The following is an 18,068-nucleotide window of genomic DNA, read 5'->3' on the forward strand; positions in this document are numbered from 1 at the left end:
AATGACGTGGATCGGTACTTATACATCCCGCCATTGTGTTATTGTGATATGGTCAATTTTGAGTTCTTGTCTTTCATTTTTACTTATGTACTTTGTCTATATGCCATTTTGTGCTTCTTTGTTAAAACAGTTATTTGTTCTTGTAGTGATTAAGATTACTAGTATATTACAATGTTGACTGCTGTACCCCGATTTTTGACGTTTTTACCTATTACGTGTTAAATTCCCCTTTTTTGTCCTTGTATACTTTTAACCTTTACTGTTTATCCATTTTTGATTATATACCTATGACGTGGATCGGTACTTATACATCCCGCTATTGTGTTATTGTGATATGGTCAATTTTGAGTTCTTGTCTTTCATTTTTACTTATGTACTTTGTCTATATGCCATTTTGTACTTCTTTGTTGAAACAGTTATTTGTTCTTGTAGTGATTAAGATTACTGATATATTACAATGTTGACTGATGTACCCCGATTTTTGACGTTTTTACCTATTATGTCTGTTTGTTTTGCTCACACATTGTTGTCAATATAATGGAATTCTATTCGACTGTCATACATGTGAGAGGTTTAGCTAGCTATAAAACGAGGTTTAATCCACCATTTTCTACATAAGGAAATGCCTGTATCAAGTTAGGAATATGACAGTTTTTTCCATTCGTTTGATGTGTTTGAGCTTTTGATTTTGCCATTTTATAAAGGACTTTCCGTTTTGAATTTCCCTTGGAAATCGGTATTTTTGTTATTTTACTTTATACAAGAACGAAGTGGTACTCATTTTCAACACAGTTCATATTGCAGCATTCACATAGACGCATATTTCTAGGAATATTTTTAAATCGACCTAATTCCAAGTTCAATTTCAATGTACAACTTCTCAATTTTGTAAGTAAATTACTATTAATAAAAAAAACCCAAATAATTCTCAATTAAAAAGTATGTTTTGAGGTGTTTATAAATACACAGTTGTTCACTTATTTTTTGTTTATGTGTAGTTTCATAGTATCGGAATACCAGGAATTAAATGTTTTTTTGAAAAATTAACATTTTGACATGATTTGGATTTAGCATGATGTAATAGTATTTATGTATAATCATAATAATTAGAATTACTATATAGTGTTGTATCTTCCATTTTGTCAGATAATTTTGCTCTTCAAATAATTTTATCCGTATTATCTAAGTTACACTATGCTTAAGTTGTGTATATGATTTGAACACCAATCTATGAAATGTATGAACAAAACCCCGCAATTAAGAATTTGAAAGTATTACAGAAATCAAAAACCCATGATATATCAACAATAAAAACAGAACATAATTTAGAAAAAAACTTGTTTCGAGTAAGTGTTCCATTTTAAGAAAAGGGGTGTATTTTTTTATTGTAGGTGCTTGTTTACTGAAAATACAAGTGAACAACCATACATTTTTTACCCAAATTTTGAAATGGAGCAACTTAATTTCAACAGACGTGATTCCAATTTTGGTAAAGTTCAATCTTCTTTAGGGACACTTTATAATCTGCAGACATTAATCATATCTTGTTTAATTGATTATACTGATATTATTGTGTTCCATTGCTTAGTCCCCTTTGTGTATACTTACACATGAGGACATCACAATTGTGTTTCATTAAGATACTGAAAAACAAGAGAAAAGTGTGTTAGGTCAATGTTTTTCAAATCTTTTTTTCGTATTTCCTGTCTATTTGTATTACATTATTAACGTTTTTAAAATTGGCATAAAATTCTGAATTCTAATCAGAACTTGACAATGATATATTGTGTGCCTTGTTATCAAGTAAATGTAACCAAACTGGCAATTGTTTAGAATATGTGCCTAGTGTTGTTGCTTTAAAAGCAGCAAAACAAACCACTAATGAAAACAATAAAAGTTTACAGTAGAATATTGTTTTTTATATTAACAAATTTATATAGTGTGAAAAAGTCTGCATCTAACTCGCGCGTTTTCACACGCTTTTTGACATGTCATGTCATGTCATGACATGATTTCTCATTTTCGGAGGTTGGCAAGTATGCCATAAATATGTCTTTGTTTTCTAGCAATGTGCAGTTTACTATCCATATCCGTATACTGAAAAATCCTGTACAAATAGACAGGAAATACGAAAAACATTTGAAAAACATTGATAAACAAAATTTTAATCTGCTAACCGAGTCCCTGTGGTTGCTCACTGTCACGTACATCTTATATATGAAAGCATACTTAAGAAAACATCGTGCTTTTTTTTAGGTTATAAATATTTATACTTAGTAGAATAATCCAAAGACAACAAAAAATGAAAAAAGGGAGATATCCAAATCAGTTATTTTCGATTAAATATTAATTTAAACTGGGATCTTTATCTCGGAAAAGAGCATGGGGAGTGCGACCTTTTCATGGTTAAAGTCGAGACCAGAGAGAGACATATATATGTATCTGGTAAAAGAACATAGTACCCTAGTAGATATCAAATATTTTTTACAATAAGTATGCCTACACATAGCTATCATGGTTATGATATTTCATGATGGGGGAATAAATTGTTTGACAAACATGTAAAGCATTTACAACCATGGTTTTAATTGCATCTGTAAAAAAATATCGACATCTGATCAGTTTCAGATTAAATCTTCAACCTTGTCTTATATCACCTAAATTTCTCGACCCCATCAAATATCATGAAGCTTAAATAAAGACCCATTATACCTCTCAATACAAATGATAAGTATGATAAATGCACGCCCCGATCTTTAGGACAAGATTTGGGCTGGGTTGAACGTTGTCTAGCTCTTCCTATCTTAATTGCAGACGATGAAGAACAGAAGACCCAAGACAATCCAAAGGGGAATAAAAGAAGAATAAAAAACTACTCTCAGACGATGAAAGCAATTATACATTTACATGTATACTATCATATTTCAGCAGTGCTTAATTTCTATGAATGATTTTAAAGGAGATATGAAGTATACGTAATTAATTTAGACAGCAACCCAATTAAACAACAAACAAAACAATTTACTTCTAAAATTCAACCTACGGTCTTCTACAATGGACATGTCATTACAATATTTTAAGTTTTTAATCCTCCCAAGTTATGAAAAAAAATATCTGCATAGCAAAAACTTAATATTACTTAAAACAATGAGCAGGGTCAAGAACAAATTTCTAGTAATTGTTTTGATGTTTATTGAACATTTATACTATATATATATATATATATATATATGCTATATGAGAGAAAGAGAAATAAAAGAAATTTATAAATTTCAAGTTCGAAAATACTGTTTTAAAAGAACGGTCTCTCACAAAAGATTATGTCAATCCAGTATGTTAAGCTTTGAAGGATTAGTACGATAAGGACCTTATTTGACACCCAATATTAAACGATATACTGCTTAATAACGTGTTTGGTAAAATTTGTTGATTTATATGCAAGGCTATTCTAAATGAATTAATCTACAAAGCGAGAACACTGTCCACTTTCATCAGCTAAGAGACGGCTAACTTTTTTTAGAAAAGCTATTACTTGTTTTCATTTATAATCAAATCATTTGAACGAATAATTTTATCGCTACATTAAATGTCATTTGATTCTTTAGACCATGTTTCGAGATACTGTTACAGTCAATAAACCGGTACTGTTTTAGATAGCACAGAAAAAAAATTTTGTTATGACACTGCAAGTATTTAACTGCATCACAAACTAAATGGTGTTTTCATTGACAGAATTATCAAACTGATATCTACTATAACGAAATTTCCTATGAAAGAGATTCCAGGAAATGCATTATAAAAAATTCTTTAATAGAAATATAGACATTGATTTCAACTATATTACATAAGAACTACACCGTTGAATATCAATAGCAGTTTAATTACATTTTTCACCAATATTCTCGTTACATAACCAGACAGAATTATAAATTAAAATGTTAATAAAGAATCACTGACTGCAATCAGGAACATTATAAACAAACAGCTCAATATTTTTCAATAATTTTAACGGCGAAATGTAAAATGATCACAATGACATTTTTATTACCGCAACAAAGTGGAAATAACAGTATACAGATATTCCATTTTTCACAAGTCTCGTTTACCCAATGAGGTTACATTGGACGATCATATAACTTCTTAACAACTTACAAATATGCAACTTAATCATGCGGTTGCATACAATTTGCGACAATTACATTAAAAAAAAAATTGTAAAAATGTGATCGTAAAATCAATAAACCATGCCATGTCTCATGTCAGCCTGTCTGGGTATATATATGCCTTTGTTGCACTAAGCAAGAAAGATTGAATTTTCGTATTAAACCAAATAAGTATACGACGAAACATCGAAATGGTAAAAAACAGCAAGGATAATGGTGCACATTTCAACCTCTTATTCATTAAAATGTATAAAGAATCGGTTCCAGTTTTTCTTTTTTGAAACATGTAAGCAATAGACCTGGAATTCCATTGGTAATGTATATCTGCGAGGAATAGGAACCCTGTAACGTGTCTCTGAATTATGAATGTCATATTTGATTTGAAGTGACAATAAACATTGCATAGATATTTAAAACATAATTTTAAAATGAAAACTATAGATTTGATTGTTGGTTTTCCACATGAAAACTACATATTTCATTGCAGGTTTTCAAGACGAAAACTACAGATTTAATTGCAGTTTTTCAAGATGAAAACTACAGATTTCATTGCAGGTATTCAATATTCACACTCAGAAAACACCCCTCCTACATGCTCAATTCATCAAATTATAACTAAATTTGGTGGATTTCTTAAAATGTATGATTGTTTACATTTTCTTTCATCTTATCGTTTTAAATGTGAGGAAAGATACTGAAGATGAGACATATATGGAAGAGATGTGACTTATACGTTGTTGAGACAGCAACTAACTTTCGGACTTCTAGAGGCAAACAAACAGTCTCCAATAATAGACAGGAACTAACCTACGGACTTCAAGAGGCCAACAAACAGTCTCAAACAATAGACAGGAACTAAATTACGGACTTTTAGAGGCCAACAAACAGTCTTAAACAATAGACAGGAATCAATACAATATATCAACCTCAAAATTGTTCCGAATCTACAAAATCTTTGAACGAATTTAATAAAGACTATCAACGATCTGCCATCAACAGAATATTCTCAAAATCACACAATTGTTTAGTCCGTCCAACTTTTGTTTGTCTATTTCATGCTTTGGAGACGATCTCTCACATGTGAATTAGACCATAGAAGTTCAATTCATGATATTGTGTAATCAGAAATATACCTAGCAGTAGGTTTAGTTGGTTGATTAAATAAACTAAAAACATTTTCATATTTTACTTTATTACAAGAAGATATTTCACAAAACTATCAAGCTACATACAAATTCAAAACGACGAACGGTTACATCTGCACGTAATTACACAAAGCATACTAGTAAATAAATAAATTAAAAAAAAAACATTAGTTCATACAAACCAACACAAACAAATACTTTACATACACCACAGTCAAATCTAACAAAACATCACACAATGCACTTTCAGTACATCAGTACATTAAACAAAATTAATAGTTCATTACTATAGTACATCATCCGAAGCACCTTGTAATACAACGGTGCATCACCTAAAGAACCATTCAATTAAACAGAACATATAAAAAGCAACGCTCAATATAGAAATACATCAAACAAAGCACCGTATATACTACAGTACTTCACACAAAGCAACGTTCAATTCAGCAGTACTTCACACAAAGCACCATTCATACAGCAGTAGTTCATACAAAGCACCATTCTCACAGCAGTAGTTCACACAAAGCACCATTCATACAGCAGTACTTCACACAAAGCACCATTCATACAGCAGTAGTTCACACAAAATACCATTATCACAGCAGTAGTTCACACAAAGCACCATTCATACAGCAGTAGTTCACACAAAGCACCATTCAATACAGCAGTAGTTCACACAAAGCACCATGCATACAGCAGTAGTTCACACAAAGCACCATTATCACAGCAGTAGTTCACACAAAGCACCATTCATACAGCAGTAGTTCACACAAAGCACCATTCATACAGCAGTTTTTCACACAAAGAACCATTTATACAGCAGTAGTTCACACAAAGCACAGTTAAATACATCAGAACTGCAAAAACAGCACCGTTCAATACAGCAGTACTTCACGCAAAGAACTGCTAAATATTTCAGTACATCACTCACAGCACCGTTCAATACGGCAGTACATCACAAAAATCAATGTTCAATACAGCAGTTCTTCACGCAAAGAACTGCTAAATATATCAGTACATCACTCACAGCACCGTTCAATACGGCAGTACATCACACAAAACAATGTTCAATACAGCAGTACTTCACGCAAAGCATTGTTCAATACAGTAGTACTTCACACAAAACCCAATTCAACATGTCAGTACATCACACTAAATATCGTTCTATACATCAGTGCATCACTCACATCACCGTTCAATACATCAGTATATCACTCACAGCACCGTTCAATACATCACTCACAGCACCATTCAACACATCAGTACATCACTCAGAGCCGTGACCGTTCAACGACATCAGTACATCGCTCACAGCCGTGACCGTTTAACACATCAGTACATCGTTCACAGCCGTGACCGTTCAATACGGCAGTAGTTCACGCAAAACATCATTCAACACATCAGTACATCACTTACAACACCGTTCAATACGGCAGTACACCACATAAAGCATAGTTCAGTTTCGCATCGAAACAGTATCTTATAAGCACATAGATCATTACAAACAGTTCACAAAAGTACATAATATCCTCATATAACACAATGTTAAACAGTTCTAGTAGACTAAGTGAAGTGATAGTGTCCATAAACAGTTTCTTATAAAAAATTCAATCTACCATCATACCTCATGGCTAAAAATGTGTTAAGAGTGGTTTACCCTTGGGACCTATAGTTTTCTATGGTGTCAGCTTTTCTTGAGGTTTATGGTAAGACACTAACATAATGTACATGTTATGATTGAACAAGGTTTGTACAACAACAGAAACAGTTTTATTTCAGTATTCTGACGTCAAATAATAGTAAATGTACAAAGTTGTATTTTGCCTTTATAATTGGTGTTTACAGACTTTTCATTGTAAACGATTCTAATCCATAATTCGATTGACTAGTCTTTGCTTACCGTCCAGGGACAAATATTTCAAGCATATTAAATTAATAATAAATCCAAAAGGTAGGTTTTGCAACGTATCTGGTATGAATTGCGGGAAATTTTAATAAAGTAGATAACGATTGTTATATTCGATAGGACAAGAATGAATTTTGAACCTCAATGGTTCTTGAACGTGCAGAGAGTAAAACTCTCTAAATAGGTATTGAATGTAACGTTCCTTTCCTACTTGACTTGGTTGAGTATTTATTATACAAGACTAAAATTTTGCGCTCTGATTTTAGGCCCCAAAACACGTCTAGTTCTTGGATAAAACTAACCCATACGGTTTATTCTGATATAACATTAAGATAACATCAAGATGACTGTGTGATTTATGTTTTTTAGTGCTAGATTAAGAACTGCAGCCATGCACGCTAGATGTTGAATCGTTGACTATTATAGTTTCCTGGAGATTATGCTTTGTGCATATCAAAACACTAAAGAAGTTTTGAGTCTATTGAAACTTGAGTTATGTATTCAATGTTGAAAAGATATAGCTATACACACATTTTTCTAGGTTAAAAGTAAAACACTTGAAATAGTATAGTTATTTTCGTTTCAAGAAATTTGAAAAATCATTCACTAATTGGACAGAAAAACGATGAAATTCTTTATATTTCACAAATATTTCAAATGTACTTCGATTTTGATTTATAATCTAATATATATTTGTAACTATTTTAAATGTACTTCGATTTTGATTTATATTCTAATATATATTTGTTACTATTTTAAATGTACTTCAGATTCAGTTTTAATTTTTAAAAGCGTAAACAAATATTTTCTGGTAATAGTTATTTTTTATTATCATTTCTTAAACATGTAATAAGTTTATTTAACAACTATTAACACTTTCAAAACAACGTGGGACTTTCATCTAACGTTCCCTGGATCAACCAGGATGTAACTTCTCATTCGATAAAACTCTAAAAAAAAAAAAAAAGTTACTCTCTAACAATGTCTATTTGTTTGAATGTCACAAACATAAAGTGCATGTTTTAAAAATGGAAAAAGTTAATGAGTTGAATTCAATATCGTGTTACAATTAAACACTATATCTATACTAGGTGTGTGACAAGAAACAAGGATAATAATAAACATATAAACCAAATTAAATAAAATAAGGATAAGTAAAACTTTTTTTTTTTAAACTAACACTTATATATCCTTTTTGGTTATACAGCTCTTAAACTATTCCGGCTCTTATACATCATTGGCTTTCAAATCTTCGGCTTTGAGCGTTCCTGATGAAGCTAAATTCAGAAAAGCGATTTGGACGCATGCAATTTATTAAGTTTTGTTTCAGTTTTTATGTGTACAGTTAGTTGAACGTTTGACTCTAGTTGATATTAAAATCATATTCTCCGGACTTTCAGCCCCAATGACAGTTTTGTGAAGGACATTGTTGTTTGAAGTGGATATAAAGTATTAATTGATTTGTTTCATCTATATAATCAAAATATAAGAAGCCATTATATGTAGTTTTCATATCCTGTAAGTAGTGTTCTAAATTTTTTTGTGAATTCTTGACAATTTAAGGAGAAATTGTTTCACTTTCTATAATATATTGCAAAACTTTCAAAGTCTGGATCTTATAATGTCTGTAATTTTAAATGAAAAGACTGTGTTTACTACTAAGTTAAAAATATATATTAAACCTTTAATATCCATTCTTTGTTAATATATACATGCAAAACTGTAATCCTTATATAAGGCTTAAAATTGTATAACAACTATTTTACTCAGGCAGCAGAAAATCTTCTTGACCACGTTTTATTGTGGAGCATATCAAAATAACAAGTTGCCTCTTAAATCACTATCCATTCCAATAAGCTTACTGATCATATCCTGTATGAACTTGGAGGATATTAACTTTGGGCCTGTTATGTTTGATCGAGCACGGAAGCAAGCCGATTTTTATATAATTTAAAATCCTTAAAATGCGCTACGAGTGTCTCATATTCTCTCCATGGATTTTTATTTCTTTTCTCGATTTCTGTTATTGAGAAACGGTTGTTGTGTTGTCCATGCTAATGGAAGAGTTTTCTTCTTATGAAAAAAGGCTTTCAAATATTGACGAAATCTATTGTCAGATAAACCATAAATAAATGGATTTGCAATATTATTAATGAAAATGGTCCAAAAGAAAGTCCAAAATACGGCACCTTGAATAAATGTCATTCTACATTCTAGATTTTGAACCACGTGCAGCACAATTGCTAGTGTATGGTGTATAACGGAACTTAGCACATAAACGGTGGTGATTATAAAGAACGTTAAAGTCGTTTTCCTTGTTTGAATGCTTTTACTGACATATGATGCCGTTCCATCTCCATTTGAAAAATTCGAAGACGTTCTGCTGACATCCGAATTTCTGCTTCCGTTTGTATTAGACGAAACACGCCCATTTCCGGCTGAAGACTTTGCACGTCCTTTTGCATGTAATTGTGTAAAATATTTTGATTTATGTTGGACACGAATCATGATAATGAAATAAATAACAGCAAGAAGAACTGCAACAATCACTAGAACAGCTGTCAATATGATATACTGCCACCAAGTTATCTTCTGTGCTATGAAATTGTCTTCCTTGTAACACCGCGTAACGATTAAATGTGTATACGTAACCTCATATTTTGAGTTTCCGTATATAACAGGAACATGCCATGACATCGCCAAAGATGCAATGTTTACAATAATGCAATAAATTTTTGCCTTCTTTTCAGTTATTTGCATACATAATGGTTGACAAACATTTCTATATCTATCAAATGCAATTAAGATCAAAGTAAACGGCGATGCAAGACCAATGTAAAATCCAACAAAATGCCCAATTTTGCATAACGCTCCGCTTGGATAATTTTGAGAAAACAAAAGATAAGTCACTACAAACGGAAGCGTAAAACAACAGTTTACTGTATCTAAAAACGCCAAACACAAAACATAAACACGATAAGTTGATTTTTTGTATTTCAGGGTAAAAACTATGATCACCAATATATTGCCAAATAAACCAACTGCTATCATTAGGCCAACAAATATGACAGCGCCTATGTTTCTGGTGTTGACCTGACGGCTTAAATCGGCAGCTGTATAGGTTTGATTCGTATTCTCAATTTCCAACCAGTCAGTACAATTCAGACTAGAAAACTCCATTTGATTTGTAGTACTTTATTATCAATTATGACTGTTCGTAAATCACTTTTGTACAATTTTTTTACGGAAGTTTTATCTTTTTAAAACTGCATAACAATGAATACCGATCTCTGGACTTTTTATGATAATACAGCTGTAGATGTCAACATACAAATAATGGTACCGATGATTCATTGTGTATACGCATTATGCGGTCTGTTTAGTCGATTCACAGAATAGCGAAATCGTATCAGAGTTTCCTTTAAATCATGTTTTTATCTCCAGAAAATTTACTATACTCATACAGCTACATTATCTGTAAGATGTCATTTTCTTTCAATGACAAAGTTTATTTTACATTAGTTTATTTCCTCTGTGGCACTTTTTAATCATTCATGGCGTTTACTCTACATTGTTTTGCTTCCTTCGTAGTATATTTATTAGCGTTTCTATGTCCATCTGCATGTCATTTTTCACTTTACGACCAGGAAAAAAAATATCTGGAAAATATATAATTCTGATTGCTATTGATTCTATCACATGTCCAATATTTTTCAATACAGTGCGTTCAAACATGACATTGAAAACTTAAAGCAAGGATATTTGATGTGATTGCCAATGAGAAAACTATCCACAATAGACCAAAGGACGATAATGTAAACAAAAATAGGTAATCGTAGGGCCTTCAACAATGAAAAAAACTCGTACAGTGTAGTACCGAAGCTATAAAAGGCCATTTATCGGATCCAACTTGGGACAGTAACATTAAGAATGTGTCATGACTAATTATGTTTGTGAGCGCTCAACCCTCTAACATGAATGGGTTGTGTAACAGTGCAACATAAGAACAAACTGAGAAAAAAACAATTTGAAAAAGGATTGACTAATTAGATCCGGCCCGAAGCACAAAAACAAAAAACCTAACAAAAACACACAAAAACACTAAGTACAGAATCCGATCTAAAGTTAATTACAGACCAGCGAATGTTATTGTATTTTTGTGACTAGTTCTTACTACTAGTATGAATCAAATGAATTTATATTGCACGTATAGCTAATTGACAGATGTTCTATCTAGTTCAAATCAGTATCGATCAATCTGCTTTTCGGATCAGAGAAAGTTCTTCAATCTCAACATGTGGTCAAGAAAGCAAACTAAAATATAAACACACTATATATGGTATGACTGCCAACTTTGATGAGACAACTATTCACCAGATTTCAAAATGACGTGGATGTCAGCAACTATATAAGTCACCGAACTGCCTTAGACAATGGACAAAACCGATACCGTACAGTTATTTATAAACTTGGAACAATTCAAGGAGAAAACCAACGGCCTGATTTAAGAAAAAACAAATAAAAGAAAAACTAGTATGAAAGACAGCAACCAACGAATCACAGGACCCAGACATGGTATAAGCACACGAAGAACGCGGCGGGGCATAACATGCCCGTGAGCGCTAAATCCTCCCATATCCGGGTAGTTACACTGCAAGAGCACAACACAACATCAAACAAAACTCAAACAAAAGACGTACATTAACGATTTTAGAGTTCTATTATAAAAGTAACGGAAAGCTAGTTCAAAGCCAATAGGTTCTGACATCGTTATAAGATAGAAAAAAGTATTTTGAATGCGGTATAATTCTCAATATAGATTTTGATAACTTAGCTTACCTCATCATAAGGAAACAAATACATTACACGAGTAAAACAAAACAAAAATCGTTAAATCATCGAAAAATTAAGACAACAGATGTTTGAAAATACATATCAATGTTGCTACGTTTCGTAATCCGAACTATTTCATCATAGAAAAAAACTTACATAAAATCTTTACAGTTGTCGCTGATGGTTGTTTTTCGTTTATTGTTTAGTTCATAAACCAAGCCGTTGAATTGTTATAACATGTTTAACATTTTGTCATGTCGGACCCTTTTATATCTTATTACACGGTACGGACTTTACTCATTGATGAAGGCCGTATGTTGACCTATATTGTTTCTTACATTTACGTGATTTGGTCGCTTGTTGATAGATGTCTGATTGTCAATCATACCACATCTGATTTTGATATTTATCAACAGGTCAACTCCTAACTATCCTACTGCCTGTCGATACTTTTATTTTGGCATTGCACAAGTCATGTCTTCTTCTTTGACTGTCCATGACGTTAAAACACTAAATCCCTGGGATGTGTTTTAGTTGATTTTAGTCTCTGATGCATGATTTTTTATTATTAATTATTTTTGGCTTTTAACTAGCTTTCAGTAACTGCGAGTACTCTCAAATCGTACTTTCGTATTAATTTGATCTGTTGATACAATTTGTAATTTTTCTTTGTTATTTAATGTTTACTTATTCAGTGTTATATTTAGTTTCACTATTTTTAATATATTCCACCTTTGATAAGTGTATAGTATGACGATAAATTTTCACTTCTGTTCTCGTACTAGGAACAACAGAAATTATATATTTTCTAAAAATTATTTCCCTACTCCATGTATACCTTACAACAAAATTATTTTTTATTTACCTGTGTACGTTATTTTATTTGGCGGCATTTTGTCCTAGGTTATGGTTGTCTTTTTGATATTTTTTTTTACATATAACCCCCTTGTTTAATTAATTTTGTATTTATATTGTGTCATAGATCAAATTTATTCGTTCAGTGTATGTTCACTTGTTTTTATACGACCGCAAAAAATTTTGCGGTCGTATACTGGTATGACGTCGGCGTCGTCGTCGTCGTCGTCCGAAGACACATTGGTTTTCGCACAATAACTTTAGTTTAAGTGAATGGATCTCTCTGAAAAACCATAAGGTTAAATACCACAAAAGGAAGGTTGGGATTGATTAGGGGGTTATGCTACCAACAGTTAAGGAATAAGGGGCCAAAAAGGGGCAAAAAAACCCCACATTTTTCTAGTTTCCAGACAATAACTTGTGGAACGGTGTATGGATCTCTCTGAAATTATATCACAAGTTTCCATACCACAAAGGGATGGTTAGGATTTGCTTTTTTTTTTTGGGGGGGGGGGGGGGGGCTATGGCTCAAATCGTTTAGGAATTAGGGGCAAAAAAGGGGGAAAACAAGGGTGTCCTGGTTAATGGACAAATACTTTAGTACAAAACATAATTTAAAGCAGTGTTAGGGAGGTAATTCAAATACAACGTTTTGATTAAATCCCTTACACAGCTTTTAAATTATGTTTAAAGAAATGCATATTTTTAAAGGAAGACCAGTAAAAATATCTGCAAATGTTGCATTTTTTTTTTTACAAAAAAATCCATATGAAAGATTTGACACCATATTTTAAATTCTATTATTAAATAATTTAATTTTGGATGTAACGCGTCTTCTGATTGGCTGACGTTGTTTTGTTCATCAGATCATAGGCATAATTTTGTCATGTGACCGTGACGTCATCAACGTTTTTTCATGGTTTACTCCGGTTTAAAATGGAATTTAGAATTAAATTATAAGAAATGACTGTAATATTTTTTTCTGTCTATTCGAAATAACATAAAAAATGTGGTGCACACTTTAAAATATTCAGTGTGCACCACATTTTTGATGTTATTTCTTCATAGACAGAAAAAATATTACAGTTATTCCTTAAATAGATTAAGTTAGCACTATGGTAAATTTAAATGGGTAATTATGGTTGCAAACTCCATTGGAAATTTGAATTGAGATTATGACCGTATCTTGAGGGAAAGAATTTTTTTGGGGGAAAAAAGGGGTGGGAGTAAAAAGAAATTGTGGGGGGTCATTTTTTTCTCATTTCAGATTTCAGAAATTAAAAAGAAAAATTCTTCAAATATAATATTTTTTGCAAAAAAAAAGTGGGGGGGGGGGGGGGCAAATTTTTTATTTTTTTTGTGGGGGGGGAGGGGGTAAATTCGCAACAGCAAAGTATATTGCACAAAAACAAAAAAAACGGAATATAAATTCAAATCATATAACCAATTCTAAGTTCTTTGACTACAGTTATTCTGTGTCAAATACATTTTATGTGTCGAAATTTAATTACAATCCAAATTCAGACCTGTATCAAGCTTGAATATTGCGTCCATTTTTGTCCCAACTGTTCAGGGTTGGACCTCTGCGGTCGTATCCAGCTGCGCTGTTAATATGTCTTTTGATTGATTTAAGCCATTTCAATTGATATTTTATAGTGTGTCTTTCTATGTTGTGATGTTACACTATTGTTTCAGGTAGAGTGAAGGTTGGCGCCTATTAAAACGTTTAAACTCGCTGCATTTGTTTGCACCTGTCCTAAGTTGGGAACCTGATGTTCAGTGGTTGTCGTTTGTTGATGTGGTTCATAAGTGTTTCTCGTTTCTCGTTTTTATATAGATTAGACCGTTGGTTTTCTTGTTTGAATGGTTTTACACTAGTCATTTTTGGGGCCCTGTATAGCTTGCTGTTCGGTGTGAGCCAAGGCTCCGTGTTGAAGGCCGTACTTTGACTTATAATGGTTTTACTTTTACAAATTGTGACTTGGGTGGAGATTTGTCTCATTGGCACTCATCCCACATCTTCTTATATCTATATATTATACGGTAGATACCAGTTTACCCCCTATCAGTGGAGAAGTAGCATTTCATCAGTTTTGAAGGCTGTGGTCTCAAACGGCCAATGATCAAGTTCAAAAGGATAATCATATAATTTAAACACGCTTTTGTGTCCATATCAGTGTTAATAGTGCTGAAAGAATTGGTTTTTGATTGCCAATGCTCGGTAGTCTCTGTTACAAATGTATTCACAAATTATCTTGACCCAGTTCGTTATTGTGTAGACGTTTGTCTATGGTAGAAATACTTTGTTGACCTTTAAATGTTTGGTTTCATTTTGTTTTTATTTCCTTGACCTCTATATTACACCACCTTACATTCATGTACAGTATAGATGCTGTAATTGTTAATTTAAAATCTTCAGTTGACAGTATAGAAATTATTTCGATAATGTAGACAAACACATTTAACCTGGATCGTTTCCATTATAGAATAATAAGTATCATACATTTTCAAGACAGAGGAAAATATTTGATAAAGGAAAAAGGTATTACACACGTGTTCCACACTGTCACATCTATTTTTTGTTCAGCGTATTGTAAATATCAGAATGAACAAGATTTCCACAAACAAAAATGAAATTAGAAATTGGAATGTAAAAGAAAAAAAACGGATTCAAAAGCAATAAAAAACCAAAGATACAAATAAACAATGACAAATACATATACTTTGATATGAAGAACAACAGGAAAGCGCTGTTCTTTTGTTTCAGTGTTTCAAGAGCGTATAGGAATTTATACACCATTACGCTTGTTTCTTAGTATACTTCAGGTAATCGTATGTACCAAGGAAATAAAAAAACAAATGTAAATGTCACAATGATGAAGCAGGACACTACCACTTCAAATGTTTTTGATAAAATGAATTTAAGTAACAGTTGGTAGATAAACAATGGGTTAAAAGTTTCAAGTTTGATTGACACTCAGTTCAAATTTCAACCAGATTTATCAAAATATAAAATAAAACTAAGATATAGAAATGATATAAGAATATTTACTTACTTCCACTGACTTTTCCTATATCAATCAAAAGTTAAACAATTATGATTTAAAATGATGTACTTCATCGATTGTTTAAATGGGTAAATCCACGAAATATGAATCAATCCGGAAAGATTTTGATGGATACATCCTGTGTTTATTATATCAGCATCGACTGATAAACAAGTATCCCATCGGTGTTAATTTTATTTCTTCGATTTGTATCTAAATTGACTAACATAATATTCTTTACATCCCTGAATTTGAATGAATTTTTAATGTAGGCAATAATTAAATGTAGTAAGCGATACTATTTTGTAGACTGCTTTTACGCCCAATGGTCCTTTAGTCATTTAACGCCTTTAAATAGCTAAATATAATACAAAACAAATAAAGTAAAAATATAAATTTTGATTTTATCACCACAATAAATACAAATATTATTTTTTTTACTTCATTAAACTGACATAATAGAGACTAATTTCGTCTCAGATTTAAAATAATTTAAATCAAACCCATTAACTGGTCAGTGCAAGAACATGATAATAATTAGACTTGAAAATTATGACGTTTTATCAGATTTAAATGTAGATGTATGGTATCTTGATATAAAAGATTTAATTGAATATTTGTCTGCAGGCAAACGTTATTAAAGTTAAAACCTGCGATGACTTCATATAGAAAACTAAACAACATAAAGATTTCTTATAGTTTTGTGATAATGTAATTCAATGTGTTGTGTTTGTAGCATGTACGTTATGGCTAGACACGGATAGTGTTAAAACGGTGAAAATGTTGAATTATGTAACAAAAATACTTTTATCAGTGAATTATGTAAAAATTACTTTTATCAGTGAATTATGTAAAAAATACTTTTATCAGTGAATTATGTAAAAACAAACTTTTATCAGTGAATTATGTAAAAAATACTTTTATCAGTGAATTATGTAAAAAATACTTTTATCAGTGTAGTTTGCCTAGAATAGATGCGATGTAGTAATCATTGAACATCTCTGCAAAATTATAAAAACAAGAATGTGTCCATATAAAACGGATGCCCCACTCGCACTATCATTTTCTATGTTCAGTGGACCGTTAAAATTGGGATCAAAGATCATATCATAGGGAACATGTGTACTAAGTCTCAAGTTGATTGGACTTCAACTTCATTAACAACTACCTTGACCAAAAACTTTAACCTGAAGCGGGGAGACGGACGGACGGACGGACGAACGGATGAACGAACGGACGCACAGACCAAAAAACATAATGCCCCTAGGTGGGGCATAAAAATGTATGAACTTAAATTGAATTTCTTCACATATTTTATTAATTTTTTATTTTTAAATGTTCTTATGTTTATTTTTTTGTCATCAATATTGTATTATTGCATATTACACTGGATACCTGATAATGCCGAACACTCTCATAAGATAAAGAAAGCAATTACATATACTCCCATCTCTCAGACAATGATTATCCCGTCTAATTGACTCTTTCCTGGAACTTTTCTGCCAAAATCCTGTTAACATCGAATTTAACCCATTGCTCGACGAAACGATCTGAACAATATGCAGAAGATCGTACACATTTCAAAATTCATAAGGTAAATTTCCTCTCAATATATTTTACACCAGGGTTATTTTCAAATAGTCTTACTATCTTAAAACTAAAATGCAGAGTTCCAAAGGTTTAAGATTATGTGTAATACGTAAAGGTTTTAACAACATGTCAATACTATTCAACCAATTTGTTATTGCTTCAAGATAGCTCAGCACCACAATTTTTTATAGATTTTGAGTATTGATGTTGAAATTTTCAAATTCAATAGAAGGGCCAGAGTCAAAAATCGCCATGGAAATGAGATAAGCAAATGCTGATGTAACTATATACTGAATATCATTGACTTACCAACAGTGGTTCAATTTAAACTGATCTCATTGCAAACTTCAACAAAAGAAACCCGACGCCGATAACAGCACGTCTAATTCTCGCCTCCACCACTTCGTCTCGGCAAAAAAATAATTAGGAAATATACGCTATATCTAACTCCATTGCAGCAAAGCTATGTATTGGATTTCAACGATTAACGAATTCATTTGGTTCTGAAATGTCTTCGATGTAAAAGTAA

At 31.9% G+C, this 18,068-nt stretch overlaps 2 protein-coding genes across 3 annotated transcripts in view; one reads left to right on the forward strand and one right to left on the reverse strand.

Annotated features, from left to right (window-relative positions):
- LOC127701157 (cytoplasmic dynein 1 light intermediate chain 2-like) overlaps positions 1-18,068 on the forward strand; it is a 722,868-nt gene that overhangs the window by 361,809 nt on the left and 342,991 nt on the right. The window lies entirely within an intron of this gene.
- LOC127701171 (C5a anaphylatoxin chemotactic receptor 1-like) lies at positions 5,335-16,242 on the reverse strand. Its single transcript, XM_052204996.1, has 2 exons — positions 15,959-16,242; positions 5,335-10,873 (listed from the first exon to the last, which is right to left on the reverse strand). Exon 2 carries the CDS (start codon positions 10,392-10,394, stop codon positions 9,216-9,218), a length of 1,179 nt encoding a protein of 392 aa, XP_052060956.1. The 5' UTR covers positions 10,395-10,873; positions 15,959-16,242; the 3' UTR covers positions 5,335-9,215.

The sequence above is a fragment of the Mytilus californianus genome, unplaced genomic scaffold (assembly GCF_021869535.1).
Source record: "Mytilus californianus isolate M0D057914Y unplaced genomic scaffold, xbMytCali1.0.p SCAF_5, whole genome shotgun sequence".
Taxonomy (NCBI): Eukaryota; Metazoa; Mollusca; class Bivalvia; order Mytilida; family Mytilidae; genus Mytilus; species Mytilus californianus.